Below are 19,799 nucleotides of genomic sequence, written 5' to 3'. Positions count from 1 at the left end.
AGATATTTTGGGACAATAATTAGTCATCTTAGTTTTCTAGTAAGTAGTAATCTTTTACAGTGATACTTCACTATAATTCAGTGATTTAAGGCATATTTGAAACAAAGAAAGTCTTATTTTCATTTCATAGTAAGTTCCTGTCCCTTAAAATTATAAATTGGCTTAAATTTAATAGCATATGTAAATCTTCAGTAAGTATTTTCTAACCTATTACCTTAAAAATATTCTAGCAGCATAGATTTTTAGGATCACTTGAAATAAATATATTGAAAATGTACTAGAGGCCTGTTTCCCAGATTCACATATGTTGAGAGTCTAGCTAACGAGCCCCTCGTGCAAATAAACACATGGCCTCGATCACAGCCTGCAAGGTTACAGGTAAATATAAGTTCCTGATATAACTTCCTCAGTGCCCTCTATGATCAACAGTCTCCCTCACCTTCTAGGGCCTTCTGTTAGATAAAACCCTGGTAGAGCTTATAAAACTACCTTCTTTTTTTGTCTTGAACTCACCAATCTGGACTTGGCATATGCCCCAGTTCCGATAGCTCTCTCTGCCTGCACCCTGCCTCCACCGCCCCCTGTGAAACCTGTGAGTAATACACTTCTATTTCAATTTCCCCTACGGTCTTTTTGAAACAAGGCATCCAGGGGCCTACTTAACAAATGTTAACTTGACAAAGTCATAACAGCATTTAAGGAGATTAGGAGTCACCACTCCATCCTAACAAGAAGTAAAAGGCTGAACAGACTAAAAAATCAACAACTCGTCTCATTTTCCTAAGAGGGGAGGTCACAAGACAAACCACTGCCCCAATCCTGGAGACAGACAGGCAAATATATAGGGAGCTTCAGTTTACCAGAGCTTATATTCATGAATAGAAACTACCAGAGGAACCAGGGACCACATAGGAAAACCTGAAGTTCAACTGATGAATTGCTGGAGGCTTAGTAGGAACAAATCTGAGAGTTAAAAACTCCAGGGGGACTAAGTCATAAGATGATCCCTGCAATATTGTGAGATTTATCTCCAAGAACACGAACAAATTCCCAAAATAAATATTGGGAGAAAAAAATCCCCTCCTGCTTTTGGCAGGGGAGGAATAAAGGAAATCATTTTGAATTACCCCAGAGCACTCTATTCTGGGGCCCAAGGCCTGCCCTGAGAGGAAACTAGTCAACGAGAGCCTAACTACTGGGTAGCATCAAACCCTAACTGACCCGAGGAAGGAAATCACCAATTCCATCTGGCACTATCCATTTTGTCCACCTAATGGGAAAGAAAAAAACCAAGAAACTCTTGTGAAGGTCACAGTCCAGAGGCACAGGCTCACTAAAGACTGAGATCTAATCACAGAAATATAGAACACGTCTCCTTCCACCACGTATCACCACCATATCACTAAAGGCCAATTTACAGCAGTGCCTCTCACTTGGAACACCATATCAGACTATAAAACAAAAAAAAAAACAAGGCATTCTGAAAAAGGCAAAAAACAAAACAAAATCTGAAGAGACAGATAAAGCATCAACACAAGGCAAGGCAGGAATGCTGGAATTATCAGGCCAGGAATTTAAAACAACTATGATTAATAAGCTAAGAGCTTTAGTGGATAAAGTAGACAGCATGCAAGGACAGATAGCAATGTAAGCAGAGAAATGGAAATCCTAAGAAAGAACCAAAAAAAAAAAAAAAAAAAAAAAGCGCTAGAGATTAAAACAAAAAAAACTGTTACAGAAATGAAGAATGTCTTTGATGGGCTTATTAGTAGACTGTACACAACTGAGGAAAGAACCTCTGAGCTTGAGAATGGATCAATAAAACCCTTAGAAACTTTGAAAAGCAAAGAACAAAGACTGGAAAAAAAACCCAGAAGAGAATATCCAATGACCATGGGACAAGTACAAAAGGCATTACCTTATTTGTAATGGAAAACCAGAAGAAGAGAAAACGAAAAGCAGCAGTATTTGAAGCAATAATGACTAAGAATTTCCCCCAAACTGTCAGACATCAAAGAACAGATGAAGGAATCCAGAGAACACTGAGCAGGATAAATGCCAAACAAACGATATCTGGGCACATCATTTTCAAACTACAGAAAATCAAAGAAAAGGAAAAATCCTTAAAAGAAGCAGGGCGGGGGGGACGGATGGGGGGGGGAACACCTTTCCAACAGAGGATCAAAGATAAGAATTACATCCAACTTTTCTTAAGACACCATGCAAGCAAGGAGAAAGTAAAGTGAAATATTTAACCTGTTTAGAGGTTAAAAACCTCTAAGAGGTTTTTAGAGGTAAAAAAGGAAAAAACCCTCTAGAGATTAGAGGGAAAAAACCACACCATCCTAGAATTCTGTACCCTACAAATTTGTCCTTCAAAAACAAAGAAAAATAAAGACTTTCTCAGACAAACAAAAACTGAGGAAATTTATTTTGAGTATCAGATTTGCTTTGAAAGGAATGTTTAAAAAATTCTTTAGAGAGAAGGAAAATAATACAGGTCAGAAACTCAGATCTACATAAAGAAAGAAAAGGTATTGCAGAAGAAATAAGTAAAATGAAAATGTATTTTTCTTATTCTTAATTGATCAAAAAGATTAAAAGTTTGTTCAAAATACAGTGACAATGTATTGGATTATGTATACATAGGCATATACCTTATGAATATATACATACACATATAAGGAATTTAAATTATTTGATTATTTCAGGTACTTGCACTACCCATTAAATCTAGTGTTGTTTGAAAGTGGACTTGGATTGGTTGTAAATGTATATTGCAAACTCTAAAGCAGCCAATAAAAAAAGTAAAAATAAAAAATTAGTATAACTGATATGCTAAGGAGAAAAAATGAAATCCTATAAAATGTTCAGTTAAAACCACCAAAGTCAGAGGCCCCTGGATGGCGCAATGAGTTAAGTGTCCAACTCCCTGTTTCAGCTCTGATCATGAGCTCAGAGTTGAGGGATGGAGTCTCTTTGAGAGTCTCTCTCTCCCTCTGCCTTTGCTCTCACCCTGCTCCTTCTTTTTCTGTCTCTAAAATAAACAAATCTTTAAAACACACACACACATAAAAGGCAGTAAAAGAGTGGAAGACAAAAACAGGAACAAAGGATGAGGGCATCAAGTAGAACACAGTAATGGATACAGTAGGTATTAATCCCACTCTGTTCAATAATCATTTTCAATGTCAAGGTACAACTGCCACAGTGAAAAGACAGAGATTGTCAGAGTGAATCATAAAATATGATCCAACTGTAGGCTAGCTATAAGAAAATCACTTTAAATATAGAAAGGTATTAGGAGAAAATGATTTTTCAAGCAACTATAAATTCCAAGCACCTAGTAAGCTGCAAGGATGCCCTACAAAGTCTTAATGTAATAGTGTAACATAATGAATTACACATGTGGATTTCAAGGCTGGACTGACCTAAGTCCAAATCCTGATACTGCTACTTAGTAGCCATGTGACCTTGGAGTATAAATTCCTCCTGCACAAAATGGGGATATTACTGGCCATTTTACAAGGCTTTCAGAAGAATTAAAATGAGATAATGTACCTGAAGTGCTTAGCAATATGCCAGGAACATAGAATATACAGTTAATATTATTGCTGTATTATTGTTATAATTTAAAGTAAAACAATTATTTTTGACAAATTTTAAGTATGACTTTTCTAATTTCTTAAATTCAAAATTTTTGAAAATTTTAATACATAACAGAACTCAGAATTAAACCAGGATGAATACACTTCCTGATATGTTATACTTCTAGAATTTAAAGGTACTCTCCTAAAAAGATAAATCACATACACATGGCAAGAAGTATTGTTTTCCCTCCCAAGGAATGATTTTATTTTTTCAATAAAGACTTTGCATTATTTCTTTGCCAGAAAGTAAAATCATTCTATACAAAGTAGGTTTTTTATAATCTTCACCATAGGGAATTAAGTCAATGTTAGTGCCCAAGCGATAAGACCAACTTAATGGCTAACACACATTTTTATTTAAAGAGCTTCAAACTTTTTAAACATCAAATTGAAGGGTAGTGAAACTGCTTCAAAATTTTATCTTCATTCACATTTTAATATTTGAAACATTCTTTAGTTGCTTTAGTGCATTTGGTATTTCTAGCTAACAGAATCCTTGACATAGTTCTCATAATGTGTAACACATGTTAATGAAGTATGGTTTGAGTGTTTATGTAGTAAACATAGATACTCTTTTTAGGTCTCTCTTCTCAACTCAAGTCTTACCTGTTAAACTGAGCAAGCATTATGGACAATAAAAAGGAAAGTAAATTCAAATTGCTATCAAAGTAAATGTCTATTATCAACAAACAAGTAAGGATTTGCCTTAAAAATTCCCAATGTGACTATAAAAAACTGTTTTTCATCCCAGTAAATTTAAAGTGCCAAGTCATTTGCAGTTGACTTTTAATTACTACTCTAGTTCATCATGTATCTGTTGTTTACTTGCCATTAACCAAATGCAAAGAAATGTATACAAAGAGAAAAGAGGAGGATGCAATTATAAAACCGGCAGCTATCAGCATCTCTGATGAAGATCTCCCAATAAACCATAAAAACAAATTTAAGGTTTTTTATTAGAATTTTTAATTATAACTGCTTTCTTCCCCACTAATGAAAGCAGAGTTGATTGCATTTTTTTTTTTTTAACCCAGCTTAGGTACACTTAGACTTAAAGGAAGAAAACAATAAAGATATTTTAAAACTTGTGGAGTTCTAGTGTCTTCTTTGCTCTGGGAAGCTACATTTATTGACATATACTGAAAACTGACTAAAATATTGGGATTTGGGGGTCTTAAATTTAGCTGATTTATTTCAATTCTTTCTCAGAAGTTTAATTTAAAAACAAACACAGAAAAATGAGCACAAACAAAACAAAACAACCTTCTTAACCTATTTTTTACCTTTATTCATTTGCCCCTAACTGTTCCCCTAGGATGCTACCCATCACCTCTTTTTGCCTCATTCTACAAAATTTCCTTCAGAAACAAATTATCATCTCCTTCTGCATTCATTCAGTTAAAGATTACAGAGCATCTATTACGGGCAAAGAATTTCTATTGTGAGAAGGCAACTAAAAATAAAAATCTATCTGCACACCCTTTACCCGCCAGGGTCCCTTCTTTTCTTCTGAACTCTTGCATCTCATTTGTATTGGCCAAGAGACATTTCCAATAGATAAGCCTACAGATAACTCCAAAGCAGGTTTCCTTCTCTAAGTATTTTCAGTCTTAGAGACAGCACCAACTTTCAAGCTGCTTGAGTAAATAACCCTCTATCCTCTCTCCCCTGCCTCACTGCATATATCCATTCCATCAAATATTACTTCTTATAATCATTAAGATATTTCCTGCATACATTTTTTAAAAGATTTTATTTATTCATGAGAGACACACTCAGAGAGAGAAAGAGAGAGAGAGAGAGAGAGGCAGAGACACAGGCAGAGGGAGAAGCAGGCTCCATGCAGGGAGCCCAATGTGGGACTCGATCCCTGGTCTCCAGGATCACACCCTGGGCTGAAGGCAACACTAAACCACTGAGCCACTGGGGCTGCCCCCTGCATACATTTTTATTCTCATCTTTTATTCTCATCTTTTATTCTCCATTCCAATTTCCATTCCTCACTTCTCACTGTGACTATTACAACAGCTTCTTAGATGGGATCTTACCTCAAATGTGGCCACCATGAAGTCTGTACTTTTCACTGTGACAAAAATTATTTTCCTAAACAACACAACTACCTCTCTGCTCAAAAATGTGTAATATCTCTTGGAAGATTATAGCAAGTCCAGACACCTTAACAGATATGTGAGGCCCTTCACAATCTGGCCCTAAGCCATAATTCCAATTTCAAAACTCTAACTTCAAATGTCTTCTTTCTTACCCACCACCCTACCCACATAAATCTAAGCTCCAAATACAAGAACTTTATTTTCCAAATAAGCAACACCCTTTCCCACTCTTCTACCTTTGAATAGTCTGCTTCTTCTGCTTACTGCCTTCTCCTCCTTTGAAGGACATCACTTTCACTAACAGTTGTGACATCACTTTCACTAACTGTCCATGCAGTGCTTCAATTCCACACCACAGCTTACTACAGTAAGCTCAGGTATTCTCTTTCCTATTAGACTAGTATCTAGTATCTGCAAAAAAGGCAGAAATCATGTCTTCTTCATCTTGGTATCACCAATGTTTTAGGTGGTGTCAAATACAAAAAGGTTACTTTTCGGATGCCTAAAATTCAGTAAGAGAAAAAATATCTGTTCTATGAGAAATTAGTACTTTTCTATATATGTGTACATACACATATGCATACATACACAACTATATTAACTTTACTGATAATGCACTCTAATATACACAATTGAGTATCATTAAACACAAACTAACCTATTACAGTCAATAAAAACATCATGAGGCAAAGTCAGTCATTCAGAGATGTGATTTACTGTAATGCTGATGTAGTCTAAGGACAAACTTTTTGGTATTTAGAAATGAAAAAAATCCTTTAATTTTCACTAATAATTATGAAAGGTGTATTTTATTACTAACCTATACTATTCTGAAAAAGAAAGCAAACAGGTCATTTATAATTATGTACTTTTTGAATAAAAATATTTTATAAAGCTTGATATAATTTCAAGTTACACGATAATGCTTTTGTTAAACGTCTGATTTTTTTTCCTAGTAAATGGGTTTCCTTGGGAATCCAAGTTCTAGATTAGGTAAATAGAGCCATCAGAAAAAGAATTAAATATTCTTGATGGAGAACTTTATTGAGCTACAATATACATGTAATTATCCTTTTGCATTCTAGAAACATTTTATTGAAAGAGCCTCAGCTGATGGTCTAAAATTAGAACATCTGCCTGTTGTATCAGGTAGTTCTCTATATCCAACTGTCCTTTCTCTAGTTTTCCAGTTGTGGAGTTCTAATGCTATATATTGGTGGGACTACACCTTGTGTTGATTTAATCCAAAACAACCTATTTTCTTGAGTCAAAAAGGCTTTAGTAACTTTCTATTTAGCTGGACTTTATTTGGTTTACTGATTTAGTCTCTGATTTTATAAATTGTGTTGATCTTTACTTCACTTTAATATTCAGCAGCTGGGTCTTATTAGAAAAGAGAAAGAATAATTATGTGGCATTACTGAGTATACTAAGCACATATAGGACAATGCTGTTTTTAGTGCTAAGCATTATTGTAATGTCTCATATTTAAATTGCCTTATAAATGTTCACTTCTCATAACAATTTACATAAATATGTAATGGATAAACACAAAATGTGATTATTTTTACATCTGTACTCCAAGGTAAACAAATTATATGGAGGCAAAGGCACTAAAGAATAAAAATAAATAAAATGAAAAAAGTGAAGCATAATGAAAAAGGATGGTTGTGGATTTGAAAGGCTTCCAAAAATAAAAGTTTGTTGAAGTAATGAGGTAAAGAAAAGTGGATGGAATATGTATATTTGAAAACTGATCCTGTTGCATTACCATTATGACGTGTTTCACCAAGAGGCTCAAGTTTTGGAAGTCTAGTGACTTTAAGGGTTCCCCAGCCAACTAAAGAAAAAGAAAAACATTTTAAAACACTGTTAAACAATGTCTCTATGCCTTTTGAGAGGCTCCCTCCCTTGACAGGAATGTATATTATATCTGATGTCAAGTCATATATGTATATTGAATGGTACTGAATAACCACAAAGCCATTGAAATAGTTTTTATTTAAAAATGTAATTATAGGCTGATAACATCTCCTTTAAGTTTTTACTATATCTTTAGTTAAAAAATATAAGCATCTTCACCACCATCAAAAATTACCTTAGGCTACTATTCCAAGCCCTCGCAAAGGCTAACGGAAATGTTTACTAATAAATGAAATACTAGAAATTGAATCTTAAAATAATTCTCAAAGAAAAATGTTACCGCCTCAAGCCTTCTAACAGAGCTAAAAGGACACTATAAACATATACATTTAGATATTTATTTAGCACCTATGGTATGTGAGGTACTGTGCCTGGTGCTGAAAAATTTCTCACAGTTATTGTGCAATTAGCATGTCCCGGTGTTTTACATGCAATATTCCTTTAAATCACGTAACAACTTAGAAGGTCAGTATGTATGTTGGAAATATATTGGAAAAATTCACACGTCTTGATTTCAAATGTTAACTTTCAGGATAAAAGATCCAACTTTTAAAAAACTTACATTAGCCATCCATTTATTAAACTTAAATTCCTTTTAGCAACCTGGGTACTGATATTTCAAGCAGGACTTGAATCCATTCTAGGAGGTGCTTGGGTGAAGTGTTCTTATTAATTTTATGTATTTTTTTTTTTTTTTTTACTTTTAGGAAACATTTTTTTTCTAATTAAAAAAAGAGAATACATAATTTACAATAAATTTTGAACAAAGTAGAGAAAACTGCCTTTTTCATAAATTCACAAAATAATAAACATACTGAACAAAACAACAAAATGTCTTTCTTTTTCCTGTTTAAAGCAGCATTTCTAAGTTCAGTATCAATATCAATTTACTCACCAGGAGGAGGAGGTGGGGGTGGTGTTGGACTCTTAGGAGCAGAGTCATCTGTATTAACAGGTTCTACACGGTGACTCCTTTTTATTCTTAGTTTCTTAGTTTTCTTTTTACTATTATCTACAAAAATATAAACATGGAAATATATGCCTCTCGGAATATGTAAACTTCTATAATAAAAAAGAATGAAACTAGAATATTCATATTATCATTACCATAAAACTTTATCTTCAGCTTTAGAAATTGTTACTAGTAATGAAATGTGAATCTGCTTTTACCAAGAATAAATTTTTAAATGATTGCTTACTTAATGAATAATTAATGAATATGATACAAGCAAAAAAAAAAAAAAAAAAAAGCCTGTATTTTAAGTTTGATGAGAGGTTATTCAGAATACAAAAAAAGTTTACCTTTCCAAAAGTAAGTTACATTTTTTCCCAAATGTATTAAGTAAATATAATTGTCTAATTGAAGGGATTTTCATGAAACTCAAAACAGCCAAGGAAAGACGAGAGATGTTGATTTGTCTCAGTAGAATATATAGAATGATTCTAGGTATTAACAATCCAAAACTAATTCTTCAATATGTGAAAAGACCCTAATCAAATCTAAACACATTACCCATTGAAATATCCCCAATGTATGCCCAATATAAATACATGTAACCAAAATCACATTATTAGAGATTACAGAATTGAATTTGTGTTCTTTCTAAAAAATAACTACAGATTCTCACTTAAGTACATATAAACAACTTAAGGACATCTATGTCATTACCATATAAATGTCAAATAACCACCTAAATTACTGAAATATTTTAATTGACAATCCCAACTGCTTAATTTATATATAATACATTTTATAAAATGATAATTATGTTATATGAGAAATAGCCAACATCTATGAAATCTCCAAAGCAATAAGAAATATAAACATGCTTAAAAACATATTTTCTAAATAAATTATTTGTGTCATCTGAGACATTTACTCCAGAGAAAAATTGTTTTACAATTAAACCCTAAGATTTACAGCTGAGACAAAGGAAAGAAAAAGTCCAGAACCATATGGTATTTCAGGATGGGCATAGCTCAGGGTCATGAAGGAGCACAGGATAATGGGTGGATGATAGGAAGTGGGCTCTTAGCCCAGCCACAGATGAGAAATATGATCTTAACTAAGTAACTCAATCTTTCCAAGTCCCTGATTTCCTATTCAAAATAATGGGAATAATATACTCTAGGATTGTTATGTTAAATAATACAATCTTGCATTAAATAACATCTGAAACCATGTTCTGAGGTATAAAATGTTAATTATTATTATTATTATTATTATTATTATGATTGACAATCTTGGATCTTCCTACAGTATATTTTAAAATAATCTACCAAATCTTTTGCTCTTTAACAAAGACTATTAGTGTTCAAAAAATTTTTTCAATATACTGAGCGGCTACTTTAAGTCTACTTTCTGTTTAACTCTGTTAACAGAACTACATGAGTAAAATATGGCTGCCCCACCTGCCTAAGGGAAGCTTTCAAATCTGTTTTTTTTATACAGCAAAATATCCATGTTAGCTAATCTGAACCTCAAGGATTACCATCTTACTTTCATAACTAGCCTTCCTGATATTGTACAAAAATTCTAATATACAATGAAACCATACTGCTAACTAGAAGTTGCAAGGAAGTAATGATTACCCGGTCATGTGTGAGGCTCTGTGCTAGGAACACTGCAAGGTTATTTTTACCGTAAGTAACCTAAAAGCCCTGTGAAATAAAATGATGTGTATCGCCATTTTGGAGATGAGGAAACTAAAACTGAAAAACAATACAATGTAACACAACAAATACCTAGATTCTATCCCAGGTTGTCTGATTCTCTCTCTGACACCAAAGACATGAACTTTCTAGTTAAATCACATAACCATTTAGAGAAAGAAAAGCAATTATGAATTGAAGATTTTGTAGGATATTAAAATAAGACGAAAATGGCTATCAACTTTAATGTTCAACAGCATTCAACTGAGTATGTCCACATTCTATACAAATAGCAAGTCAATAAAAGAAGTGATGCTGACGGTAGTATTATGAGGTTTAAACTAAAATCCAAAAATAAATAAATAAATAAAATAAAATCCATACAAAACTCCACAAAAGAGCCTTAAAAGTTCAATACATTCCAAGGATTCCTAGGTCTATGCTATTTTCCAAATTTATGAAATAAAATTGAAAACAGAATTTTCTGCTGAAATTCATTTAAATTACAAAGGACTACATTTTAAGGCATCATGAATAAAACCAAGAGTTAGTAAATTCACTAATGAGAAACTAAAAAGCATGAGAGAACCATGTAAATACAGCATTTGGCGACAAAAAATATTACAGTATACTTTTTTGTAAAAATAATCATGACAAGTGAGACATATACAACATGTTAAGTTTTGTGTATATATATATATGTGTGTGTGTGTATATGTATATTTTTAAAGAATTAGATTTATCACCTGATTCTGATGATCGCTGGTCTGTCTCATCTTCATTCTCCAACTGCTGTGTTAAAGCCTCCTTGTAATTTTCTACTACTCCAAGCTCATTGGTTTTTTGGCTACTATCACTGATCTGGCTCTGTGTCTCTATTTGCTCATGCTCCACTTTATGTTTCAGGGGACGGCCATCACTGTCTTTCTCCATATTCTGTCTCCTTTTCTCTTTTTCAAGTTTTCTTTCATTCTATCAAAAATGAAATATATCATTTTTAATATAATAATTGTCTAAGACAGTTTTAAGGAAGAAATCAAACAATCCAAAAGCATTCTGTAACTTCAGAGCACTGTGATATTTCTATTAAAAAATTATTTGTTGAATATATCATTAAAGCATTTAATTAATAAACTTTCTGAAAGCAAAGATAAAGAAAACATATATTACCAGTAAACATATATTACCAGTAATTCCATAATCAAGAAATGATCTGTTTGGTGCATAATCACTAAGAGGGGTTTTTCTTTTCCTACCTGCACACATACAGACATACACCACCCACAAACATACATAAATCTGATTGAATGTTTCTCTTTATATACATATTTAAATATTTGTCTTTTAAACAAAAAAGAATTAACTTTTTACTTATGAATATATATTCCTTCTCTCGTCAGTGAATATATGAAGTGCTTAGAATAATACCTGACCCACATTAAAGTTTTAGCTCCATGTTATATAATGCTACATGCGTTAGCCATTACTACTTTCATCAATTATATTACCATTCTGAATGGTTATAGCATAACTTAATTTACCAAATCCTAATCAAGAGAGAAATTATTTTCAATTTTTCATTCTAAGAAATATAATTATTGAATTCGCTTTTTAGAATAAATTCCTAACAGTGGAACTACTGGTAACTACACACATCCCTTCAGAAAGACTAAAGTCAATTCATACTCCAGGCAGAGTGAGGGGAGTGATGTTTCCCCATATCATCTTCTATGCCTGTATATCATTGTCAGTCTTTTACATGCCCACCAAACTAATAAATACATATTTGTACCTTGGTGTAAAGTTTAATTCAATTTTTTTTATTGCTAGTGAAGATGAACTATTAAATAACCTTATTGCCTTTTTTTTTTTTTTTTTAAAGGAAACTACCCATGGGAAGCCAAAACCTTTTTTTCTGTTAAGTTCCCATTATTTTCATAGGAATTTTTAAGGGTTCTTTTTTTGTCTTATATGTCACAAATAATTTTCATTAGGGTTTGTTCTTTGCCTTTAACTTTATAGAACAGCTGTTTAAAAATTGGATATAATAAGACTAATCTGTTTATCGCTTCATATGTGGCTTGATTGTCCTGCTTTGAAAGTTCTCCTCCAAGTATACACAAATGTTTAACTATATTACATGCTAGTACTTTCAAGTCTTCTTTTTGTACACACTTAAGTCTTCTAGAGTTCAATTTGGTATATACACTGTTCATTAATTTTACTTTTTTCCAAATGATTCTTCATTACTCTAACTCCCTTTTCTCTCAGATTTGAAATGTCACTTTTATTTTATACAAAGTGCTTATGCATAATTAGGTTTGTTACTATCTGTTCCATTGATCAGTCTGTCTATTCTGGAAACAATACCTCACCATTTTTTTAATCTGTAATAAAAGCAAAGGGCTGTAAGGTGACTCTCTAAAATACAAACATTTTAAAGGAGAAGTTTTATAGAAAGAAAAAAAAATTTAAAATTTGCTTGGTAAAAAAGATTTTAGGTAATATGTTTTCATTTATTTCATTTCTTAACTGATCATATTTTCAAAATTAACATAGTTTAAAAGCATAATAACTGTACTTTCTGCCACTAATCAGCTCAGGGACTTTGACTTTAAAGCATACTATGCTATACATCATTACTGTCCACATCCTTATATCACGAAAAATACAATGTTGGTAGAAGTGCTAAGGCCTTCTAAGTTATTAATAACCATGGTACCATATAAAATGAGGTTTATTACAAATATAAATTCATGTTTCAAAGTGAAAAGTCAAACTTGATTTCCTTCTTCTTCTCTATCAGTGTTTTTTTTAAGCACATACAACAAAACTTGGCAACCATAGTATTTAATGGGATAGAGATAAATTAGCTCAAGTTGTTAAGACAGCTTTAATGTACTCAGGAAAGCATATACTTAAGGTAAATGTAGTGGAGTTAAAAAAAGATTAAATACAATTAACCTTCTGTTGTCTAAGCAACTTAAGTCAAACTATCTCATATTACCAATTATTTTGTAAAATAAGGCAATACCAAAACTATCCAATCATCTTCTTACCTGTGGAGCTGCCTCCCTCCTCAGCAGCAGCCCCAAGGAAGAAACAATCATCCACCTTTCCAGATGAGCACCTGTGTGGAAGGAGGCAGTGACAGGGGAAGAGGAATGGAGAAGATACAGGTGGGACCACCAAGCCAGCTGCCACATCAAACTCTAAGTGAATGGAGATTTAGGAAGCTCTGCCTCCAAAGAGGCACGGCTGCACAGGGTGATCAAAAGAAGGCCAATGCGAGCTCTGGACACCAGCAGACAATGAAAGCAAAGATACAACTAACTATACAGACACACACACACACACACACACACAGCCCCTTAACTTCTTCGTGAGTAAAGTCTACGAATTAATTTTGGTAAAACTGCTGGCAATGAAAACTAAAATAAATTATATTCATATACAGAAGAACTTACTATAGATTCGAACATTCTGAAGTATCCTGGGAAAATAATTAGGAAATCATTTACATACTCTAAAATGCATCACAAGCACCTAAATATTACTGTAAAGTGACAGTAACAACAACACAGGGAGATAGACAATGTAAATGAGAGTAAATATATTCCTATCAGACGAAATAAATGACAAAAAAAGATTAATCAGGACAGTAACTACGACAGTTGGTACATTCAATCTTCATTTTCATTCTCAGTTAACTCAGAGGTCAGCTTTCCTTTCTATATTAAATCAAAAAGCAAACTTTAAGATGAAGAAAAAGCAGCAGGCCTTTAATCCATCTCTCCCATTTAATTTCCTTTAGAAATAATCTCTGGTGAAATACTTCTCCCCATCTCCCTTCTTAGCTTCCAACGTTATAACTTAAGTCATAAAAATTACATGTGCCACCATCCCTACCTCAAGAATGACAGATGCTATTGGCTGGAAAGGATTAACAGTAATTGGTTCGGGGTCCAACTCAGCCAGGCTGCTGCTTCCATTCAGTTCCGCTTGTTCTCGCTCCCTTTGTTCTCTATTGTTTGAGGGAAAAATTTGGAATTCCTTATGAGAAAATGCTGAACCATGTTTAAGAACACTTGTGATAGGTTTAAGGCTATTAAATCTAGAAAGTTAAACATCTGGACATGGCTTTGAATTACTGACTTTCAGAAATCCTAGTGCAGGTAAGAGGCCTCTCAGTCCCACGTGAAGATTAATCACTTAGACTTTTTATGTGAAGTATAGCTGACACACAATATTACATTAGTTTCAGTTACACAACACAGTGATGCAACAAGTCTATACCGTATGCTGTGCCCACAAGTGTAGCCACTGTCACCATACGACACTATCACACTATCTCTACGCTCTCCTTTCCATCCTCATAACTTCTTCATTCCACAATGGGAAGCCTACACATCCTGCCTTTCTTCTCCCAGGTTGCCTGTCCATTCTTCCTTCCCCTGGCAACCAATAGTTTGTTCTTCATGTGTATGGGTCTGTTCTTTTCTTTTCTTTTCTTTTCTTTTCTCTTTCTTTCCTTTCTTCCTTTCTTTCTTTTCTTTCTTTCCTCTCTCCTTCCTTCCTTCCTTCCTTCCTTCCTTCCTTCCTTCCTTTTTTAAATATACATATTAAGTGAAAGCATGTGGTATTTGTCTTTCTCTGACTAACTTCACTTAGCATAATACTCTCTAGATCCATTCCTGTTGTTGCAAATGTAAGATCTCATTATGTCTTATGGCTGTGTAATATTCCATAGTTGATCACTTAAATTAAAAAAAAAAAAAAGAAATGCTGACAAAAATAACATCCCCTATGACTACTTAATGTAAGTGGTGCGGGACACCAGGGTGGCTCAGCGGTTAAGTGTATGCCCTCAACTCAGGGCATGATCCTGGAGTCCCAGGATCGAGTCCCACATTGGGCTCCCTGCTGGGAGCCTGCTTCTCCCTCTGCCTGTGTCTCTGCCTCTCTCTCTCTCGCTCTCTGTCTCTCATGAATAAATAAATAAAATCTTAAAAAAAAAAAAAGTCAGTGGTGCTTGTTAATTAACTTTCTATGTGCCAAAGGTTTATATTCATCCATTTCTTAACTACCTCCCAAATAAATGCCGTCCTCTTCACTGATGTTAACAAATAAATAAGTCCTCTTGTTAACACCCCCTTCAGTGTTGTGTCAAGCTGTGTATCACAATAAACTGGATAACAATCCTTGCTGTATAAAGGTAGAGAGACTATATAACTAAGCTGCCCAATATCACTAGGATTAATTATTTCCACATTAGTTACTACTGCACCACTATCACTGTGATTTATAGTTAACATTGCTCCAGGCATGAAGAACAGTAAGTTACTTTTTAAAACAAGTAGCACAAGACAGAAAAAATAAGTATTGTAGATCTGCAGCCACACTGCAAGTATGGTAACGTGAATGCTCATTACTATGACATTTATTAATTATGTTCTATTATGGGAAGATATATCCTTTCATTCTGAATGTACGAAGCCAAGAGGTAGAGATTTGCAATTTATTACCTCTATGACCTTGGACTTCTGTCGGGATCTTTAAGCCTCAGCTTCCCCATAAATATGGATAAAAATATCTATCTCATAGGGCTGTGCAGACAAAGCACTCTGTAAATGAACATACCTAGAAGACAGTGGTTGCTCTTAATGTTATTAATTTATTACTAAGCAATTTCAGGTAACCTAGTACTGACATACTATTTTCAGGTAGCATGTTTCATTGTTTTTCAAAAATATCTGAACCTACTTGATTGGATTTAATTAAATAAAAAGGTTTTTTAAAAATAATTCTTCTCTAAATGCCAATTTACTTTTATTTATTTATTTTTTATTTTTATTTTTTCCAATTTACTTTTAATTACAGAGTCTCTCTGCTCAACAGGAAAGGCCTCAGACCACAAGTAATAGTAATTATTAGCTAGGAGAAAGAAGGAAAGGGGAGTAGGTAACAGAAAAGCCTGCCATAACATGATCTACAATAACTTTATGGAAAAAGTAAAAAAAAAAAAAAAAAAGTAAAAACTTGAAAAAAAAAAGATAACTTTAAACTTCTTTAATCCAACTCAAATTTTTGGTTCTTTTTTGTTTTCTTAGTGGAGGAAAGCAAAAGAGTCTTCAGCAAATAAAAGGTATACTTTCTTTTTTTTTTTTTTTTTTAAAGATTTTATTTATTTATTCATGATAGTCACAGAGAGAGAGAGGCAGAGACACAGGCAGAGGGAGAAGCAGGCTCCATGCACCGGGAGCCCGACGTGGGACCCGATCCCGGGTCTCCAGGATCGCGCCCTGGGCCAAAGGCAGGCGCCAAACTGCTGCGCCACCCAGGGATCCCTAAAAGGTATACTTTCATGAATGACTGGTTGTACTGAGCTTTATATCATGAAAATATGATACACTTGGATAAAAAAAAACAAAGAGTCTCACATTTACTAAAATCTCATACTGGTATCGAGAGAGATAGAAGACGATCTGCTCATATTATTGAGCACTTGGGGATGGGGAGTTATCTCTAGAAATATTTTTTTAAGTCTTATCTCTGAATTAAATAAAAGATACCAGTAATGAAAGGATTTCCTTGACAGTGTAAGGATGCATCTCACAAACGAATAACCAAGGGTGATTAGCGGGTTCTTGCCTACCAGACTAGGACTATGTTAAAAGCACATGGGAGGGATCCCTGGGTGGTGCAGCGGTTTGGCGCCTGCCTTTGGCCCAGGGCGAGATCTTGAAGACCCGGGATCGAATCCCACGTCGGGCTCCCGGTGCATGGAGCCTGCTTCTCCCTCTTCCTGTGTCTCTGCCTCTCTCTCTCTCTGTGACTATCATAAATAAATAAAAATTAAAAAACAAAAAAACCAGCCTAACCTATCTTCCAAAATGGCTTTATCAGAAAAAAAAAAAAAAAAAAGCACATGGGAGGCCAATTTTACTTAGATAAGATAGAAGACATCCTTGTATCTTACAGAAATTCACTTAAAAATCTTTTCATTTTAGGGGCACCTGGGTGGCTCAGTTGGTTAAATGTCTGACTCTTGATTTCAGCTCAGGTCATGATCTCAGTCCAGAGATGAAGCTCCACCTCATACTGGACTCCATGCAGAACACAGAGTCTGCTTAAGATTCTCTCTTTTGGGGATCCCTGGGTGGCTCAGCGGTTGAGTGTCTGCCTTTGGCCCAGGGTGTGATCCTGGAGACCCAGGATCAAGTCCCACATTGGGCTCCCTGCATGGAGCCTGCTTCTCCCTCTGCCTGTGTCTCTGCCTCTCTCTCTGTGTCTCTCATGAATAAATAAAATCTTTAAAATAAAAAAAAAAAAGATTCTCTTTCTCCTTCTCTGCCCCCCCCCCCACTTTGTTTGTATGCTCACACTCTCCCTCTCTTTAAAAAAAAAAAAATTTGAATTTGGGGGCACCTGGGTGACTCAGTTGTGAGATCCAGACCTGCAATGGGTTCTGAAGTGGGTTTAGAGCTTGCTTAAGATTCTCCCTCTCTCCCTCTGTCCCTCCACACCTCTCTCCCTCTCTTAAACACACACACACACACACACACACACATATATATAAACCTTTAAACATATATAAATCTTTTCATTTCTCCCCTCCCCTACCACATAACAATCCAGTGGAGAGAGAAAAATGAATCATGGTATTAAGTACTAAACTGAACTTCAAATCTGTGTACTTTCTTGCACATTAAGATTATTATAAATGATTCTGTGGTTGAATTTATATGATTTTTTTTTAATTCAGAGTTTGCTAAATTCCATTTTAAAAGTTTGCTTTTGGGACGCCTGGGTGGCTCAGCAATTCAGCACCTCCCTTCAGCCCAGGGCATGATCCTGGAGTCCAGGGATCAAGTCCCACATCGGGCTCCCTGCTTTTCCCTCTGTCTCTTTCTCTGTGTCTCTCCTGAATAAGTAAATAAAATCTTAAAAAAAAAAAAAAAAGGAGTCTTTGGAGCTCTTCTAGTCCACTAAAAAAAAAAAAAAAAAAAGCTTGCTTTCAAGCAACATATTTTTAAATGAAATCTTAAAAATATATTTTAAGATACTAAGATACTACAATTTAATCTACTTTCTGACAAAACTAGTGTTGAAGATCAGATTTTGCTTCAGTTGATAGACCCACTAACAGCTTACCTTCTATCTTTGCTTAGACTAAAGAAAGGGTTCTCAGTCTACTAAGATAGTGAGCCCAGTAATTCTTTGTACAAGAGAAGGTTCTGTGTATCACCTCTACCCATTAGATGCCAGTAGCACTCCAGCTATCCCCATGTGATAAGTAAAATTATCTCTAGACATTGCCAAATATCCTCTGAGAAGCAAAATTACCCCATGATTGAGAACCGCAACACTAATGGTACCCATAAGAAGAGATAAAAATCTTTGAATTCCGGGAAATAATAAATATTTAAGGAATAAATTTAACTATTATAACACCACTAGGAAAATTAGAACCCTATCACCCAAACTCATATAAAGAAAGAGCCACAAAAAAAAAAAAAAAAAAAAAATTACCTAATGTCTTCCTTCAAACAGCAAGAGGAAACTGAATAGACAAAACTATAAGATCTTTCATAGAGCTGTGGTGTTCTTGACTTTGCAAATGCACTGTGGCACAAATAGGTCTACTTGCCTCTCTTCTCGTAATTTTCGCACTCGTTCAGCCCTTTCTCGTTTCTCTTGTTCTTCAAGAGCACGCTGTTCTGTTATATCCCTTTGGATGCGTTCATTTAAGGTATCAAAGTCTCTTGCAATGATATGTAGCAGCCAGTAAAGACCTTTTTTAATGGACTTGTCAATTTTCTTTCCATAGCCCAAGACTGCTGAACAAGGTTCCTGAAAAACAGCAATTTATTTGACTTAAAGATTAAAATTAAAATTAAAATTAAAAGTTCTCCACAAAAATCTGTTCATAAACTATTGAGTATAACTACTGGCAAATCAAAACTAACTCATTAAGTTAATGATATGAAGCATCTGCTCATTTAACTTATAAAACACACCTTTGAAATGATCATTAAACTAACATTAATACACATATGTTGAAATATTTTAAGGATTCTATCTGTAAGCTATGAGACACATTGTGAGAAGTCGAAAGTGCCAATTATAATTTTAAACTCAAGAGAAGACAAAATTGTACTGCCAGAAGAAAAATAACCCTACTTATTAAAAACACCAGAAAAGTTTTAACTCCTTATACCAGGGAATTTATAGCATCTTTTAAGATTAATGGCCTTGCTGCCATCTTCAGAAACTAGAATGAATGACTGAATCCTCTGCCCACCTTTCTTAAGATTACAGGATAACTTTCCTGATAACGATTTTTCAAAACTCATTATAACCTCTCCTATGCTTCAATTTTCTATCTATACTTTACTATTCTACAAAATTTGTAGCATGACATATTTGTATAACTTACAGGTCCTATCAGTAATATCTTAAA

General features: G+C 34.2%; 1 protein-coding gene across 7 annotated transcripts in view; it reads right to left on the bottom strand.

Annotated features, from left to right (window-relative positions):
- Window positions 1–19,799, bottom strand: part of ARL13B (ADP ribosylation factor like GTPase 13B) — a 64,307-nt gene that overhangs the window by 2,503 nt on the left and 42,005 nt on the right. For 6 of the 7 annotated variants that reach the window (XM_025417704.3, XM_025417711.3, XM_049105537.1 and 3 more), the window contains exons 5-9: window positions 18,987–19,189; window positions 14,246–14,360; window positions 11,083–11,308; window positions 8,580–8,696; window positions 7,533–7,601 (exon numbers count right to left, since the gene is read on the bottom strand). In XM_025417704.3, the coding sequence (XP_025273489.1) occupies window positions 7,533–7,601; window positions 8,580–8,696; window positions 11,083–11,308; window positions 14,246–14,360; window positions 18,987–19,189 (730 nt within the window). The remainder of the gene's footprint in view (window positions 1–7,532; window positions 7,602–8,579; window positions 8,697–11,082; window positions 11,309–14,245; window positions 14,361–18,986; window positions 19,190–19,799) is intronic. The other variant, XM_049105535.1, reaches the window with a different exon arrangement.

The sequence above is a fragment of the Canis lupus genome, chromosome 33 (assembly GCF_003254725.2).
Source record: "Canis lupus dingo isolate Sandy chromosome 33, ASM325472v2, whole genome shotgun sequence".
NCBI lineage: Eukaryota > Metazoa > Chordata > Mammalia > Carnivora > Canidae > Canis > Canis lupus.
This window is presented reverse-complemented; position numbering and strand designations above follow the sequence as displayed.